At 38.9% G+C, this 18,710-nt stretch overlaps 1 protein-coding gene across 8 annotated transcripts in view; it reads left to right on the forward strand.

The window, feature by feature from the left end:
- Positions 1 to 18,710, forward strand: part of FHIP1A (FHF complex subunit HOOK interacting protein 1A) — a 96,143-nt gene that overhangs the window by 36,458 nt on the left and 40,975 nt on the right. For 5 of the 8 annotated variants that reach the window (XR_008731537.1, XR_008731536.1, XR_008731538.1 and 2 more), the window contains 3 exons: positions 4,820 to 4,943; positions 15,108 to 15,340; positions 16,725 to 17,351. Coding sequence is in view for 5 of the 8 variants with exons in the window: in XM_055705958.1 (XP_055561933.1) it covers positions 15,239 to 15,340; positions 16,725 to 17,351 (729 nt within the window). In the remaining 3 variants the exon portion in view is untranslated. The remainder of the gene's footprint in view (positions 1 to 4,819; positions 4,944 to 15,107; positions 15,341 to 16,724; positions 17,352 to 18,710) is intronic. The other 3 variants (XM_055705968.1, XM_055705973.1, XM_055705989.1) reach the window with 1 other exon arrangement.

Genomic DNA, 18,710 nt, shown 5'->3' on the forward strand with positions numbered 1-18,710 from the left:
TTATCTCATTAGTCTTTAATAAGGCTGTGCTTCGCAAATCATGGCTGCATCATCTGCTGATTATAGCCTCTGATCTGCTAAGCAAAATAGCGCTCTAATAATAGCCATATATTGCGTACACCTCCCACTGGTGTTCTGAAGCACTTAATATATTTTTTTCTTCATTCAGAGGGCCTCGACTGTGTCTTACCTTCTCTGCACAATGCCAAAATGTAGAAATGAAAGTGAGATGAGAATTCATTACTTGCAGGCCCCGGGTTTGGAACTCTTTTGCCAAGTTAGAGTTTCTGATGGGGGCCAGAAGTCTAAATGTGTTGTCTGAGTGTGGTGCATAGAGTTTTCTGGGCAGTTAGAACAGGCAGGCTATCAGTTGAATAATGACAACTTGCTGCTTTAATAATAATCAGAGCTCTCCAAAAGTCTGTTGCTCTCATCTTAAGGAAGAAACGGAGCTGAGTGATTTCCTTTATGCTCATGTAAAAGGCAAGAGAATTGGAGAATGTTAAGTCTTCTAGCTTGAACTCTTGCATGTAGGTAGTTACCACTGTGGCTTGTGATGATGATTGTGTCCCAGCATGCTATTCAAAGCAAGTAAGAGGGAATTTAACACGTTTGAGGGAATTCTTCTGGGAAGTGCAGTCAATACTTTTTCCTAGCAAATTGCTCATACAGTCTTGTCTAAGTCCAAAGAAACTTGTTCAATCCATCTAGAAACTTTCAAGCTTTGATGGTTTCCCAATAAATGTTTGTAAGATTCAGTGATTGTGAGTAAACACAGTTGGTTCTGGTGTCTGAAGCAACAAAACTCCATCTTGCTTCTCTTTCTAGTGCAACTTCAGATATCTCTGAAACAGAGTATCATGAGAGAATCTGTTGTTTAAATGGTTGCTAGAGGTGCAAGGTTAATCTCTTTTCCTACCATCCTGTGTTAGGTTGATACTTAAACCCCTTTGTAGTGCTCTGAGGGATGTGAGATGGGACACCTGCTGTTGCACTGTATTTTAATAGCAGTAGCTACAGCCCTCGAGGGTCCGTAGAGCCCATTGGCTGCTTCTGGTGGTAGGTTTACTATGGTAGTAGTCATCCATCACAGTACTGTGTTTTATTTTTTTGCATTGATCTTATTGATGGTTGAGTTGGTAGATACACTGTCACAGGGAAAACTGAGGTTTTCCCCTTGTCAGAGAAAACCGCAGATCTTGGCTCCCAGTCCTGCCAAGTTAGATGATGGAGAGGCATTGCTACAACCACAGCTGTACATGCTGAATCTAGCAGACTCGAATTTTCAAGTGTTAGTGACTTTGGGGACTGGTTCTTTCCAATTAGGTTGATTGTTGTGGTGTGCATAATTGCAGGCGGATGCGCTTTGGTCCTGACACTCCTGAAGAGAGGTTTTCTACCATGCTTCGTTAATTTGTCATTAGTCATACATGTTTGCTGTACTGCTGACTTACTAATAACACCATTTATTTTCGGTTCGTTTTTCAGCACAGGTGATTGTGTGCAAATTCTCCCATAAAGTCAGTGAAGAGCCTCCTGAGACATTCTGTGATGCTCAGTACTGGAGGTTAATGTCCTTCAGAGTACGTGCCTGGGAACCGCAGGGATATCTGAACCCTGACTAGCAGAGAGACAACGTACTCTGAAACAGAGCTGTTATTGGAGTGCCCATGGCATGAATTACAATGCAAGTAAAGTGTTGTCCGTGGAGAGAGATGGACATGAAGATAAAACAGAGTACCGAGATGGCAATATATGTGCTGACAGTAGATATACTGTAATTTTTGTTTCAGCAGAGGGATAACTGGTAAATGGTGTAATAGCTTTGCATGTACCAAAGTACTTTCGTAACTGATACATCAAACCAAAAAATTGGTATATCTTTTCCAAGTCTCATAGCCTGTTTCCCCTTTTAATTGAGAGGTTGAAAAAAAGTTGTAAATTTGTAATTCAGCGTGAAGAACCATGTTCTCGGGAATAAAGTTGGAGGTGTTGCTTCCAAACGTACTGTGGTTACAGCTGACTAACATTCAAGGCCTGTGCATACAGACTTTCACATGCCTCTTTAAACTGTTCCTGCCTCCAGCTTGTGCTTCTCCTTTAGAGCGCTGTGGGGACTGGTATGTCGTGTGTGACTTTGCATAAGGCTCAGTTTCCAATTTTGGATAGCACGTCTATTGCCAATTTGCAAGATTGTAAAGGTGAATTGGAAAACAGTAAGAGGAAATGGGAGAGGAAAGGTACTGGATTTCAGGCACGGGAGCTAAGAGTACACCCCAACTACTAAAAAAGAAGAAGTTATCGGTGTACTGTAACTTCAACAGCTCCAACAGCCTCAGGAGGAAGGACAGAAGCAGCAAGGCTGCTGAAGATGTACACAGACACTCACCACTTTTGGAGGTGTGCAGGCAGGAGTAAGAACAAGCTATTGATGGGTGGAACCTGTGCTCTCCCACACCTGTAGGAGTCTCCTTAGGTGTTTCAGAATTAGATGGGAGAGGTTGTGGTTTGACTTCATCTGTGCCGAGAAGCATTTCTGCTAGAGCTGACATCCAACTGTCTTTTTTACTAAGCTTTTGGTATTGATCGTTCCAAATGTTTACAAAGTTTAAATAGTAATTTTATTTTTACTAGTTATTAATATTTACCCCACCTTTTAGTAGATACTGTTCTCCTGCAACATTTGTGAGATTCTGTGTTTTTCGGAGCGCTCCCTTTGTAAGATGTATAGTCTTCATTTGCAATTCAGAAAGGAGTATTATAAATGAATATGATTTACCTCCTTTTACCCTCCAGGGCATGAAAGTTGCTACTTTATCTTCATTCCTTCTTCAACTAGAAAGACAACTGTCTTTCACGTTTTCCCAAGGGTTCAAAGGCAAGACTGAAAAAAAATCATACAAATTTGTTATGAAAGTGTCAGATTACCTGGATTTTCTTTTTTTAAATTGTTCCCTTGATTATTTAGCAGTTTCTTTTTTTTTTTTTTTTTTTTAGCTTGCTGGCAATGTGCCTGAGACAAGTGTTGTATGGACTATATGTGTTTCTTTTTTTACCAGTGCATTCGTATGTCTTACTATTGAGGCAAAGGTAGTCACAAGAATGGCAGATGCTGTAATGTCATTCGGTTTCCAGTTGCAGAAGACTAGGTGATGTAAATGTGTAACATGTTTTCATAGTATAGCAGACTTGTGTTAATAGATTAGAGATAAATAATTAATAGTTAATTTCTACTCTGTATAACAGACAACTTAACAGTTTACATAACAAAAAATGAATTTATTCCTAGGAAAGCCGGAGAAGCTTAAAGGGAAAAATATCTACCACCCGTATAAAATGCAACGAAACTAAACAGAAATGGAAATATACATAACTTGGATTTTTCTTTGATTAGGCTTTTTATACACTAAAGATAAAAATGCCAACAATCCACTTTGGATTTTGCTGTTTGCTACCATATATGTATGAAGAGCAAAATATTCAGTGTACATATAGAGAACCATAACCTGTCAAAATCCACTCAAGTTGCAAATCTGTACTAATATTTTCAAATAAGGGTGTCACTGTAGGAGGAGAAGTTGGGTGGATCTATGCTCACAGATGGGGGAAGTGTTAGTTTATTGAGGTTCTTGACATTGCAACATGAATTAATATAAAATTAATCTTCAGCTTACGCTTGTCTGCTCTGATTGTGAATAGAAAGGGAGAGGGACAGCAGTGTTTCCATGCAGTTCCTATGAGACCAAATACCCGGGGTTTTGTGCATTATGGGAATGGGGAACTGGAGGGACAGGATAGGATTTTGTAAGGAGTGCTTCTTTGGCCTTTTTCCTTCTTCCTCATCCCTTTTCTTCAGTGAACAGTGTGCTATACTGATTTGTGGGTATTATCTTACACAGTAATGTTTATTCAGTGGTTTCCCCTAAATTTAGCAACTGATAGTCATAAAAGGAAATGAAAAAGGATTTTGCAAGTGCTTTTCTCTTTGCCAAGCCTGCAACATGATGTAGGACAAAGGGAGTTCACTAGCTTCTGGCACTTTCTCCAAGCTGAATTGCAGATGTCTGATGCAAACAGTGTTGGTTCACAGAGTGTTCTGTTCTTTCTGTTCTTTTTATTTTTTTAAAAAGAAGGAAAAAAAGACCATGAAAGTACATTTACATTCAAAAGTGTCAATCCACTAAATACATTTTATCACAACCCCCAACTTAATGTCAGGTGATACATAGTACATAAGGTGAAATATGAAAATGACCTTTCAGGTTTTATTAGCTCATTAAGTTTACTAGGTTTGAGGATTGATTTGTGATGGGCTTCTGCCATCCTACAGTGCAATGGAACAGTTGTCCTGAAGCTGTGTAACAATATGCTTGTGCTCATTCTCTTTGTTCACTAGTTCATCACATAGCTAACAGGTTATCACTTCAGAGTATAGGAAATAATGTTGACTTGGTGGATAAGTGTCTTGGGGTGGTAATTCTCTCCAAAATGAGTAGTTTCAATTAACCGTGTACAGAAAGATAAATGACAGATTCAAGTCCATCTGGTTAATTATTATAGTCTATGTACTATAACGAGCATATTGAGAAGTCTAAGAGGGTTTTACTGTGTGATAGGTCACTACCTAAATTTAGACAGAGTTATAAACCCCCCCTTCCCCCCTCCCCATCCCTTCCCCCCAAAAAAAAGAACTTTGTATTGTGAATGAAGCCCTGGGAGGAGAAATAAATAAGCTTCTGGAGTGTTATGTTAACAATTACACAATATTCATTCTATACCTAACAGTTTTGATTTTATGGCATATTCTGTCCTTTTCTAGACTTCTTAATTTGAAAGAGACAGATAAGGAGAAGTAACGTGCATGTGGACGAGAGAGGAATTCCATCTGCAAAGTGGAAGTTCTTTCTCAGTGAAAACTTGGTGACAATCCTCCAGGGAAACTGGTTGGTTGGTTGGTTTATTGATTTATTGATCAAGTAATCAGGATAATCTTAATGGTGTTTTACTACTGATTATTGTGCTTGAACTACATTTAGAACCTGCAAATTCATCTAAGAGTTTGGAAATAAAATGTTTATGGCTTCTTTATCATGAATTGTGGAATGTTTAGAATATATGTGTATTTGCATTTTATTGTGGATTACTGCTGAAAGCATACACATCTTCTTTAATGACAGTTTGTATTGACTTAATATTATTCTTGGAAATCTTAGGCTTACTATAATAAGTAATTTGACATATTATACTAATGACTTAAAAAACTCTCTTACATATTATTGCTATAGCCATAAAATACATAGCTTAATGTTGTTTTCTGTAATCTACATATGATAATTACAGGTATATTGATAACTTTTTTCTAGACTGACTTTCTCTCAGGAAGGTAGTATTTCCTATTCTCTATGCTAGTGTTCTGAAAATAGTTTTAAATCTTCAGAGTAGAGAGTCTTCTAGTCTTTTTCTGGTCTCATTCATCTTCCTGTCAGGAAGGTTTTCTAGATAGGCAACTTAATAATTTCCTATGAATTTATTTTAGACTTCTAGCTATAGACACTGTTCTACCTTTCTCAAAAAACCCAACAACTTAAAAGAAGAAAAGTTCCATTCACTTCAGCATCACAACTTCAAGGCACATGGTTTTCCTAAATTATGAGCATGTTGGAGCCAAGTTTGTGTCATGTAGATGTCAGAATTATCTTGGAAAGCAAAATCCATGTTGCAGATTGCATGGATCATTTTGATTTCTTTCTTCCTGTAGCATAACCAGAACATGAAGTAGGTTTTGTTAAATGTCTGTTTTCTGATGTGTTGCTTACTCCCACTCTTGGATAGTGATGAATTTTGAAATAAACCTTGTACAAATTCTCAGTAGAGATGGGGGGGTTGGCAGCAACTATTTTCCCCCAATAAATCAGTTCAATTATGACAAAACAAAATTACTACTGTAGACACAGCAGCTGAGATGTGCAATTCACCTATAAATCAAGGAATGGAAGGTAGCTGTCATTCAGTTGTGTGTGCTGTGCCCTTTGGGGTTGTTGTCTTTCTCTTTGAAACTTTTTATGAAAACATACTCTAAGTACAAAGTCCTAAACGGAGTTTTGTTTTGCTTGTACTGCCTGTCTCACACGGTGCAACACCAAATGCTTTGGTCGGTGGGTCTCAAACATTTTATTGACTTGGTTTTCCATGGAAATGTGCTTTTCTTGGGTCAGCAATTTTGGTGGTGATTTGGGACGAAGCAGCAAAGTTAAAGCCTTTTAATTTATTTCAGTTCAATGACATCTGCCTTCTTCAATATATAGATATAAATGAACTTTTCTGAGCTGCTTTTTTTGATATTTTTTTTCAGTTTAGTTTGAGGTGTTAATATCCTTTTTGCAGCAGTTGTCTGGTAGTAGCAGAGAAGATACCTCAGTCATACTGTGCCAGAGTGCTACTAAGAATAGAGAGGTACCTATCTTGGATTTGAAGAACTTTTAGCTGCTATTGTGTCCTTAAGTTTTTAAACAACTTAATCTGTGTGTTGAACCACTAATTGTTACTGAATTATTACATTTCTGTAGTAGGCCAAAAGTGAGATCAAATACAGCAGAGAAACAGGTTTATTATATTCCTTATCTTTCTCTAAAAGGAATAAGTCATACCACTAGAATTGCAACCTTATTTTTTCCCTCCCTAGCTTCAGATTTATGACCTAGGGATATGAACATGTAGTTCATTCTTCCTGGGTCTTTGCGAGAGTCACTTCAGTGGCTGCATGCTCTTGTGCTCCAGTGACATTGCCTGTGTCCAAATGCATGTGGTAGGTGAACATGCCCGTGGTGTATCAGGTAAATGGGGCCCTCCTTGAGGAGGTCAAGGTCTCTGTCAAGTATTCTGCTTTGTTTAATTACTGTTTTCTTGAGCAATCGCTGCCACTTCTCTAGGTTTGGTAATATGTCCTTTGATTAATTGTCTATGCTGGTTAGCTGTATACCTTTCTTCTAGACCCACTGTGTATAATTTTAGCCTAACGCATCAATGCATTTTGGACCATACTGCCTAACTGGCCTTTCTGTTCTTTCTTTTTGGCTGACCCATGCAGCAGAAGTGTCTGAAGGCTTGAGATTTGGCTTAGCCTGTATGCATGTGCATAGGCTGCTAGTGCGAGTTGATCCCATTGCTTGCCCTTGAAGCATGCGCACTTATGCCTGTGCAGTGCTGCTGACCTGGAGCTGTCAGGCGGGCCTCTTGCCTGTCATTGTTGCTGCACTTACTGGAGGGAAACTGCCCATCCGCGTGTCTGAAGAACCATGCATTTATTTAATGTGGTGGCCTGGATCCCATAATGTGTAATACCATAGGATTACATAGATCACATGAAGAAGGTAGTGGTACCCCAGTTAGCTGTCTGAGCTCATGCAGTGAGCATGTGAGTAGTGTAGCTCCCTGGAGATTTGGGACAAGGTGAATGGTGTTTTTTAACTGCAGCAGGCCATAGATAGGCCAGTAGGATTTTTGTCTTGTTATAAAACTTACTGTGTGTAGTTTCTCTCATGAGATAGATCTTGTTAGGCAGTCTCTGTAGGGAGAAGTCACAAGACGTTCTTACTTTCATGTTAGCAAGTTGGATTAAATTGTGCTTGATGAGAACAGATTGGTACTTTAACTATATTGCTTTACAATTTGTGGGGACTCGTTCTCTGCTAGGCTTTTAGGCAGATAGCTTTATCAGTGTGAAACATATCTTCTCCCACCTACTCACGGGAGGCATAGTGTCTTTGCAGATCCTGGGTAGAAAAGATAGCTTGAAGAAAGATGACTAAATGTGAAAGGTTTGCTCAAGGTAGACAAAGGACAGGGCAACTGGTGGACTGCAGCATTGAAACATAAAAGAACAAACAAAGGAGGAGGGTAATTGTTCATGCAGTTTAAACTGTTCCTCTAGTAATACACTGCAGCTTTCTTGCTTCTGACAGTGAGTAGTACCTAAACAAAAAGAGGATCCTCTGATGCAGTGGCTTTTAACAGCTGATGTTTTCTCAGTTGCCTACCACAGACCTACTGCTCTCCAGAGAGCAAGCTGTAATCCTTCTGCGTTCTGGTGGTGAATGTATAGGATCATTAAGGGTGGGGATGTGGCTGTTCTTCATGTGCTTTGCTTTTGTAGCAAAACTTAACACAAGTGAGATGAATCCTTTGCTTTGAAAAGACTCATGTCTTCCTTTGAAATCGCTGCTGTTAATAAAATTTAAACCCTCTCCCCGATCATAGTCCCTAAAGAAAAGCTGACAAATTTATGCAGAAGGCTTTCTTTTCAACCAAAAATAAACAAACGCTCAACAAGGTCCCTTTTAAGCTGGAACTAAGTTTTGAGGCATGCTAAAATTTGCCACTCATTTTTCTCCTGCCCTCTCTCACCCACTTATCAGACACTGCAGAGATGTGATTACATAGCTATGCAAAAGACCATATAATTGCCCTCTGCTTCTTTGCAGTTATCTAATTTCAAGGCTCTTTATGCTACACTGATCAATGAAAATTTTTTGATATATGGAGTTTCTTTCACTGCCATTGAACCTTCTTATCAGTCTCTCAGTTTTCTCTTCTGTGCCTGGACTGACAGGGTGGAAAGCTTTGGCCAGTAGAGAAAAAGCAGACAGTACCTTACAACAGAGGTACACTTGTGATCAAGAACTGCTGGAGAGCACAGCATCTTAGTATTTCAACAGAAGACAACCTTGATACTCAAACTGCAGAACCTTGCAGTGTATTTTGTGTCTACCCTTACTGCGTTAGGCAGTGTATCTTTTGTCTGTATGTTGTGCATTGCCTGGGAAGCCCCGGTTCTGCAGACTTCTGTGCTATTTTTTTTTAATTCAAAAGTGAAACTTTCGAAGAGAGACACTCCAGTGGGAGTGGACTTCACAAGGGATTCTCCTCTATGTTGTTCTTCCAGTGTACTTTGCAGTAAAATAAGTACTTCTGTGCACTGGGGAGTTCAGCCCTGTAATCAGCTGTGTAAAAAGGGTTGATGATTTACAGACTTCAGAAGAAAAACTGAAAGCAGATATCCTCCATGAGTGCAATTGACTGGGTCTCAATCTTATGATTAATCTACAGCTACCCAGCACAGTTGTGGACTGCTGCATGTTTTTGAAGTGAAAATAGGCCGTGTTGCGCTGAAGTTTTCTGCTCTTTTCCTCCCATCCTCTTCATTTACCAGAGACTGCACAGATCTGTTACAGACCTATGCATATGACTGTGTAACTGTCTCTGCTGCTGCCTACGGAGAGACAAGTGCTTATTAACATGTTTGTATATGCAACATGGACCAGATTTGCAGAGAAAAAACCTCCAACCAACTAACCAAGCCTACATTGAAAGCAATTTAATATGAGATCAACAAAGTTTATGTAGGTGCAAATTAGTTGCCGAGTTTCAAAAGCTGTTGTGTGGTTATACAGAGAATATAGGAAGATCTTAGGGGGGATAGTGACTTGGCTCTTTGAATCTCCATTCCTTGTGTGTGTGATATGTATGCTGGTGCTTCTTGTTCCACATGGGGATTCTTAAATATATAAACCCTTGGTGGTAGGGGCAGGTACCTCCATGTAGTAGAAGAGGGGTTAGAGACAAAAGTGTTGTTAGTATAGGCAGTTGAAATTGCCTATGAAGTGTAGGTAGACTTGGCCTTGTAACAGGGTTAAAAGGCTGATAGATTAGATAAGTTTGAATCGTGGAAAGATTTACCTAAGAAGGTTCTGTTATTGTGTTACAGGGTCAAGGTATTAAACTGAGCAGTGGGTTTTGGAGGTAGAATTTTGAATGGAGTGCAGGAGAGGTGTATTAGCGCTTGTCAGGACTATCAAACGGTGGAGTAATACCTTGATCAGGATTTAGCAGAGAGGAAAGGCCAAGTTATTGTAAAATTTTAACCATAAACTGATTAAAGTAAACAGTTAGTTTTGTTCTTTGTGGCCACCAAGTTCACTTCTACCCCTTCCTGCATCAATTGGTGTTCTATAAATTAATTTATTTTCTCACTTTTGGACTCAGTGTGGTCAAGTTATTTGTCCTGCTCAATTGGCATTAGTTTTACTTCACACGGAATAATATGATGTTGCAGTTTCTGTGGCACATTTGGTCTTGCAAAATAATCAAGAAAACCTACTAATCTAATAACAAAATCTGCTTACCACAAATATAATGAATATATTCTTTCTACTACTGCTATAAATACAGCATGCTAACTTCAGATTGATAGGTATCTTAAAAGATAGTATATCATCCAATTCAATTACTTCCCTTTCTAAAACAGGTACGGTCTTTTTAGGATCTACTCTGTGACCACTTAAATTGTCAAAAGCTTTGTATGCTTCTTGCAACACTGTTACAGAGTTTAAAGACTTTGAAGCCTACACAAGCTATTAGTGTTTTGTATTACTAAGGAAATCCAAGCATCTCAAGGTGCATTCCAAACTGGAAATATTTGCTTTCTTAAGAAAATTGATTTGATCTTAGAAATATTATTGCATATTGCGGTCTGCTTGTTGCTGTCTTGTTACATTTAAATTAGAGATGATTAAAACCCCATAGTATTGGCTGCTGTGTGGATAACATCTGTGTTCTCTCAATACTCTTAGATTTCTGATCCGATAGCTGGGCTAGATGAAAGTGAACTTAACTGTTACCAGCTTAATGCTTGCTGCAGGCAAGCTGCAAGCTAATAATCTAAACTTGGTATTTTTGTTCTTCATTTGATGCTTTGTAAAGTCTGTTTGTGATGACTTTGTGCAATAGGAGTGAACATTCAGAATGAATTCTTAGACTGAATTTTACTGAGATGATGTTGTTTGTCACAAGGGACAAATGATCTTTTCTGTGATTCTTTGTTATTAAAGATGTAAGTGGCTTTAATCTTGTGATTGTATGTATGTATGTGCACTGTACTGCTAGGTGCAGGTTTTAGAGTATATAAGTGCTGGAGATGAGCTTTCTATTTTACAGTTTGTCAATCACATACTCCCAAAGATCTGTATCAAGCAATGGGGTAGTATTTGTTCCTGTAATAACAAATATAGTAAATGGACCAGGCAGGATGCATGCAACATCATCTCAAAGGAAGCTTCCTAAAAGTTTTCTGTGGTTGATAGCATAGCCATTTCTGGGGTTAGCCATACTGAAAGCCCTTGCTGTTCTGATCTTGTGTCTTCTAACTCTGAAAAAGATCCAACTTGGATCAAAATGCTTGCAGTTGTTAATGACCTGTGTATCTGAGAACTCCCAGCATTATAATTTGAATGTGCCCAAATTGGGACTTGGAAATAGCAAAAGTCTCGTAAATACCTTGGCTAAATAGGACCTTAGGAGACTTCATGCAGGAGATGAAGGGACACCTGCTTGTCTGCTTGTCTTGAAGACTTCTTTCACAGGGACTGTATCAGTTCTTTTTATATGGTGGCTAGATTTAGGATATCCTTGTGTAGCAAAAGATGTCCACGCTGCAAGTGCAGACTGTAGCAGTCACCTGCTTAGGCAGTAAGCTGTTAGCGGAGGCAGGACTTGAGTGTTCAGTAACATAGTGGTGGTTATAAATTCTTACACAAATGTCAATAACTAAGTAGCACTTCTGTGGAAAGTGAGCCTTCCTACTGGGCACACAGACATAGTAGTGGCTCCGTCACTGGATCTCTTGGGGCACCTTGCTGTATATTGAATGTGTGTTGAGAGATGTTCCATTTCTGTTCACTGTAGGTCATCTTATAGCTGCAGAGAAGTAGGGCAATATTTCAGGAATCTGTAAATGACTAAAGCACCAGTATGGAACCTCTACCCAAAAAAAGTATTTTTGGAGTGCTGCAAGATAGAAATACTTATTTAAAGGAGGATCTGTCTGATGGGGAGAGATTAGGTACTGTATTGAGGTTTATGGAGTAGAATCTGAGGCTGTGGTAGGAAAGATGGGTGAAGAAAAAAGAGAAAATTGCAAAGGATAGGGAGGACAGAGAATTAAAACAGAGTAGAGGAGAAGAGAAGGTGATGGGTTATGTAGTTTTGGATTGCCTTTGTATGGTACATCCTAGAGCTCTGCATGCATCTCAAGAGTCTTACATCACTCATCCTTGATATTTAACAGCATTCTTGAAGGATGCCATAATTTCCTTTATTGTTGTTTACTAACTTAAATAGTGGATGCTGATCTTAAGTTTCCGATTCAACTTTTTGTATCATACGGCTGTACTGCAAGAATTTGTCATGTGATATCTTACTGCGTTAGATATCAATTTCTTTTATTTAAACTCATAAATAGCATGCAAAGTCTACATTGAAACAACCTCTAAGTTGTAAAGTCAAGCAACTTGTAAATTCCAGAATTGAGCTTGCCTCTGCTTTGTTAATTAAGTTCTTTTGCTGCACCTTATGATACCATCTTTAATTACACAATCACATTAGGTTTTTCCAAAGCTGCTTGCTTCACTTCATGCACAGGACAGATCTGCTCAAAGGGTGAATCAGGGCTGTGCTGTGAAGGGCACTTTTGCCTGGAGGAGGCTGCTGAACTTTTAAAGAAATGAGAAGACTTTTGTTTGAAGGAGAGGGCTGACAGAGAGGGAACTGATAGGAAGTGAACAGGTGATTTGAAGAATAGGTCAATTAAATAGGCCTTTGGATTATTAGGTATGGTATTAGGCAAACTACTTAGAGAAGGCTTTTTCTAAGTGGTCTCTGAACATGCATCTTGTTTTGATTTTTTTTTTTTGGTAGAAATGTTGAGCTTTCAGAGCTGCAAGCAAAACTCATCAGAAGCTGTGCATTGAACATATAGTGGTACCTGCTTAAGTCAGTAAAAATAAAAAAACCCAGATCCTAGGCCTCTGAAGCTGGGTTCTCAGATCCACTTGCCACTTTGATCTATGATTGTTTTGTATTTTAATTTTGGGGGTGGTGTGTGTGTGTGTGGTGTGGGTTTGTTTGTATGTTTCTGTGCAGGAACATCCATAATGTAGAGGTAGTGCTATTCATTTTTACAGGACTTACAGGTTTAAGAAGTAGCAATATACTGGTAAGTGCCTTCAAGTAAGTGAGCACATGAACCAAACTGTTGGGAAAGAGTGCTTCAAGGTGTAAGGTCAGTGTAAGCACAGAAGAGATAGACAGGTGAGAAGTGTGAGTGGAGTAGTGGGACAAGGAGTAGAGAGACTTTGACATTTTATAAGGGATTACTTCTGTTCCCAGTGTTAGCTGGCTCTCATGAGCTAATTCTCACCGGTTTTGCACAGTGTTCTCCAGTGCATCTGATTCTAGGAGGTTTATTACCTGGTGAGTAGCTTGTATGGAGCGCCAGCTTCATTCTGGAAGTAGTGTTACCCAAACAGATAAACCGTCTGGAATTTATGCCGACTTCTCCACACATGGATTGTTTTATCTGCAAAAAGGGTGAACTGGATTGTGTTAATTGTATTGCTTGAGAGTGTTTAGAAAACACAGGAAAGCATAGGAAATGCATCTTGTGTGCTGTAAGAAGCAAGGGTTAGGATGGAGGGGGAAGGCTCTGATCATGCAGTTGAATCTTGTTGAAACCTGAACATGTGAATATACATATATAGATACAGGGGATTGCATAACCACCTTTTGCTTTTTGCTTGCTTCAGAAATCTAGTTGTACCCTGTATATTTTTGGCTGGTTTTGAGACAGGCTGTAAGTTTTCTTGTGCTAACAGTTTCAAGAATGTAAGCAGAGCACAAATGCAGGGAGCAGAGATGTCCACTGCCCAGAAAAGACTTTTGCCTTTTAAGATATATGCAGAGAAATACCTGCTATACTGGCAGAGAATTGCTATATGAGCTGTGGCAACTGATAGTACAAAATTTTCCTCATGTATTTCACTAAGCCAATGAATGTCCAGGGGCCCTGGGATCCTAATGAAGACTAGAGAAAAGGAGAGGACTTCAAAATGCAGTCTCTAATGAAAATAAAAATCTGCTGTGATTTACGCAAACTGTAGGAACTTGTAGTGCATTTGTTGGCTTCCTAAACTCTTTGTGTGTTGGTGTTGTGGAGGTTTGATTCAGGTGGGGATTTTGGAGGAATTTTGGGGTGTATGTGTTTTTTTTGTTGGTACATTGGGGTTTTTGTTGGCTTTTTTGTTTGGTTTGGGGTTTGTGTTTTTTTGTGTGTGGGTTTTTTTTTTTTTTTTTTTTTTTGCTATGGCCCAAACCAGAATTGAATTAAAAGCCTAGTTCACTTGCAAAAAGGGGACTAAAAATATAAAGCTTATGGAGGGGGGAAAAAAAAGGTGGGGGGACACCTGTGTGATTTAAATATTGTTGCTTGAGGGAATAATATGTTCTCTTAAGCCTCTCAAATATCTGGAAAATACCTGTCTTTGTTTCATTTTATCTTTCCCCTGCAGGTGTGCAACTACTTTAATACTCAGGTGTCTAGGATATTAAATACTGCATGAAAAGAATGTTTCAATGTTTAGTCTTATTCTCATAGTCCTTTAATATGACATCTCAATGCATTTGACTTAGCATACATGAAGGTTTTATCTTTTATGTTGTTTGGTTTTGATTACTTTGGTATTGGTACAGATGCATCCCCATACTTGCATATGGTGTTCTATAGGTGTTTCCAACTGTTTATTATATGCTTTCTGACAGAAAACTTTTGAAGTATTTGTAATTATTCATGGAAACACTGTTTTAAAAAAAAAACAACCAGAAATAACCTGCACTACTTTTACGTGTGTAGTTTATACAACATTATTTACTAAGCAACTCTGGAGAGAGACATGATCAGATGGCTAAAATATCGCAATGAAAAACTAAAAATATAGTGACTTATGCATAAAATGTTTACTGCATGAGCTTCTGTTATGCTTGTTTGGTTTAGTAACACCTTAATTCAGCCACTGATCTCAGAAGTTTGAGCATTAGAAACTATTATCATGAGGAAAAGTTTCAGAAGCTGGTCCCATATAACATGCTTTCAAATATTCTATCCTCAAACTGAATTAAAAGAAGAATGATTTTAGTATTGTCTTTAAGTATGTTCTTTTTCTTACACCCTGTATTTTAATGTGCATAGGTATATTTGTGTTTTGTTTTTCTTTGAACAGATTTCTCTGGATACCAAAGCTCAAAACACAGTATCAATGTCATCATGATGCTTGAACATCTGTAGCTAACTAGAAGATTTAGAAAAGAAATTCATCATGGCTTAGTTGGCTTGACCTTTGGATAATTTATAATGTCCTCTGGAACCAGTATCAGCAAAAACCAGCAGGCTCCAAGCCTGCAGGGTGTTGACCCAGAAACATGCATGATAGTGTTTAGAACGCACTGGGCACAGGTAATGTTAATTAGTTTTATTGATTTGAAGTAGGCTGCATTAATAAGAATTTGCTTCATTCTTTCTTTTGGGATAATCCTGCATCCTCAGGAACAAATGTCCTTCATGCAGAATGTAGTAGATGACAATTTAAAACACAAAGGTTATTAACATTTCAAGGTACGGTTAGGTTTTACTAATCACACTTTGAACTCCAGATTTGCATCTAAATGGGAAGTGATAGGACATAGTAATGTCTCACAGAAGGCCTAGATCTTCTTACTGGCTTTCCTAGTGATTCATGGTGACTTGTACCCTGTTGCAAACCTCTGTGCTTCCTTTCCTTACGCTGGGTAAGGCTTGCCTATCTTTTGTAAAGCATATTAGACACGTGGTGCAAACCTGTATGCAGTGTTGTTTATTATGGATAGACATAAATTATGCACTTCAGCATATTCTAAAAACTGTTTGCATGCCATCAGGATTATAATTGCTTTTAGGCAAAGATGTTTTGCTCTGAGCACTATAACATAGGATATTTGATGCAGAATATGAATAACTCTGTGCTGCTGCTTTTGCTGTTTTTTGGCTATCCTGAGAAGCAAGACAGATGAATGGTGGTGTTCCTGAGATGTTTCCAGAGTCAGAGGAACCATTGCTCAAGAGTCACCTTTTCTCACTTAACTCTAGTGATGCTGTCGTGTTAGGGGAGCTGCTCTTCCCTTGTGTTTTTGTGGCAGTTTTGCTCCACAAAAAGGCTAAAGATGGTCGTTGTTTCACAGACAATGAGCTTCACTGATTGTGTGCTGAACAGAATTTAATCCAGGGGTGTAAGTGCTGGGATGACAATTGTTACTCAATCCTAAATCTATACTGAATTTTGCAAGATTACATGAGCATCAGTGGCCTTTTGGTATCGTGTAAGATGCAGCAAGGAAAGATCAGCTCTGTGGGCTTCTGCTACTCTGACTACTGCAAGTCACCTCATGATATTGATACGCCTGAGCACGGTTACTCTAGCTGAAGAGCAGGCCTTTTGATTTCAGTCCTCTGTGACAAAGCAACTTTATTTCAAACACCAGTGAAACTGACTTTCTGAAGGCTAAGGGAGCCTAGTTTATCCATATTTCAGAGAATCCCAAGTTTTCAGCAACAGAAATGGCAAATTTAGGCAATTATTAGAAAAAAAAAAGATTAACAAAATAATTGTGTTTTGGCCTCGTACGTTCCAAATGTGAAACTTTTAAACTTAGAAAGTTTGACAGACAAAACCAAAAAGCGTAAAAAGAGTTTGTGCTTCTTGTGCTAAGAATTTTGATGTTTTGGCTTTTTTTTCTTTATGGGTTAAGTGCATATTTTTAAAAAAATGCATTCAAAGATATGATCTGCATTTGTTTCTCTTTAGGTTCTGAAAATCTTAGAGAAGCATGATCCTTTGAAAAACACTCAGGCAAAGTATGGGGCAATTTCACCTGATGAGGCCAGCACTGTTCAGAATTATGTGGAGCACATGCTTTTCTTATTAATTGAGGAGCAAGCAAAGGATGCCTCAATGGGGCCTATTCTGGAGTTTGTGGTCTCAGAAAACATCATGGAGAAGCTTTTTCTTTGGAGCTTACGGCGCGAGTTCACTGATGAGACAAAAATCGAGCAACTGAAAATGTATGAAATGCTAGTAACCCAATCTCATCAGCCTTTGCTGCATCACAAGCCCATCTTGAAGCCTTTGATGATGTTACTAAGTTCCTGCTCAGGAACAGCCACTCCAACAGTAGAAACAGAACTGGTTGTCCTCTTGAACCAGCTCTGCTCAATAATAGCCAAAGATCCCTCCATTTTAGAACTGTTTTTCCACACCAGCGAGGACCAAGGAGCTGCCAATTTCCTCATATTTTCTCTGTTGATTCCCTTCATCCATCGGGAAGGAACAGTAGGCCAACAGGCCCGTGATGCACTGCTTTTCATAATGTCTCTGTCTGCAGAAAACAACGTTGTTGCAAACCACATAGCAGAAAACACCTATTTTTGCCCAGTAAGTTGTTCTTGTTTTGCTTGATCTTCAATGGTAAACCATCTCCCCTGTATTCTTCTCATCCTTTTCTGTCATTGTTGATAAAGGTGTGTTGTAACGCATTTGTTTCTGCTAACAGCTGTTTCACGAATTGTAACACTGTTTAAGCTGGTCCTACTGCCAGAGTCTTACTCCTTGCTCCCACACCGGTGTCTTTGGGCCAGCACAAGTGTTTTTGCAGTCACACAGTGAATTGAATTGGGAAACTGATGAAAGTTACAGCAGAACTTGGTGGGAAGGAAACCTGTTCTGTCTCACTGTGGGGCCCCTGTGAGGTTCTGGGGGTGAAGGGAGTGAGAAGTGGGAACAGGGTGTTCTGAGGCTGTTGTTTCTGGTGGCAGTGCTAGCTTAAACAGGCGGCGCTTGCCACATTATAACATCAGTTCAACAGTTAAAAAAATAAGTGTGAAAATAGTGTGAGTGTTATAAAGTGTAGTATTTTTGCAAGGTGAAAGGGAGACTTGCTCTTTGTCATAGAGTTGGACATTTCCATGGCTGTCTCAGGCAATGTTGCAAAAATCAGTTTGCGATCTGCAACAGATGGGTTCAAAACCAAACATTGTTCTGTAGAGAAGGTGCTCTTGTGTGCCAGTTTTTGGACTGATTCTTTTATCTTCTGTGTGGCTTGCATTTTAGTTTAATCAATGCCCCAAAAAAATTCAATTGAGGGGAGCCTTACATAGCTAACTAAAGCAAAGAGCTTTAGAGCAGAATACACAAGAATCCCTGTCTTAAGCATTAGTGCATGACAGCTATTCCAGCCATAGGTTTCCATTTACTCTGAGGTTGCTACGTCATTTGAGCAGCAGGGCAGAGCCAGTTTTGCAGGCGGGAGGAGGCCTACAAGTTCCAAAACAAAACTTCTAATTGGTTTCCTTTGTCAGTTGTAAATATTGCATTGAATTTCTTGTGCTGAGAGACTCTAGTTGACCTTGTTTAATAGATGGTGCTAAAGACTATGAACTTGATTCTCAAACTGTCCCTGAGACAGATACTATTATTGGATCTGTGCTATAACTTCCATAATTACATCTTCCAATTAATTAAAAAAAAAAAAAGCAGACTTTTTACACTGAAGATAAAAGCCAGCCATATTAACCTTCGAACAGCAGGGAGCCATGATTGACAATCATTCTAATTAGGAAGGCTTCTTGTCAAAGTGTGCTCAAATCAGACTTTCTGAGCAGTAATGAGACTGGCCTAAATCTATAATAAAACTTTAATGCAATACCATAGAATTAGCATACTAGCACATCTTTTTTTTGAATCTGAGTGTCATGAGTTGAAGAAGCAGGTTTTGTTCTAGTGGAAGACTCTGTA

Source organism: Falco cherrug, chromosome 1 (genome assembly GCF_023634085.1).
Source record: "Falco cherrug isolate bFalChe1 chromosome 1, bFalChe1.pri, whole genome shotgun sequence".
Taxonomy (NCBI): domain Eukaryota; kingdom Metazoa; phylum Chordata; class Aves; order Falconiformes; family Falconidae; genus Falco; species Falco cherrug.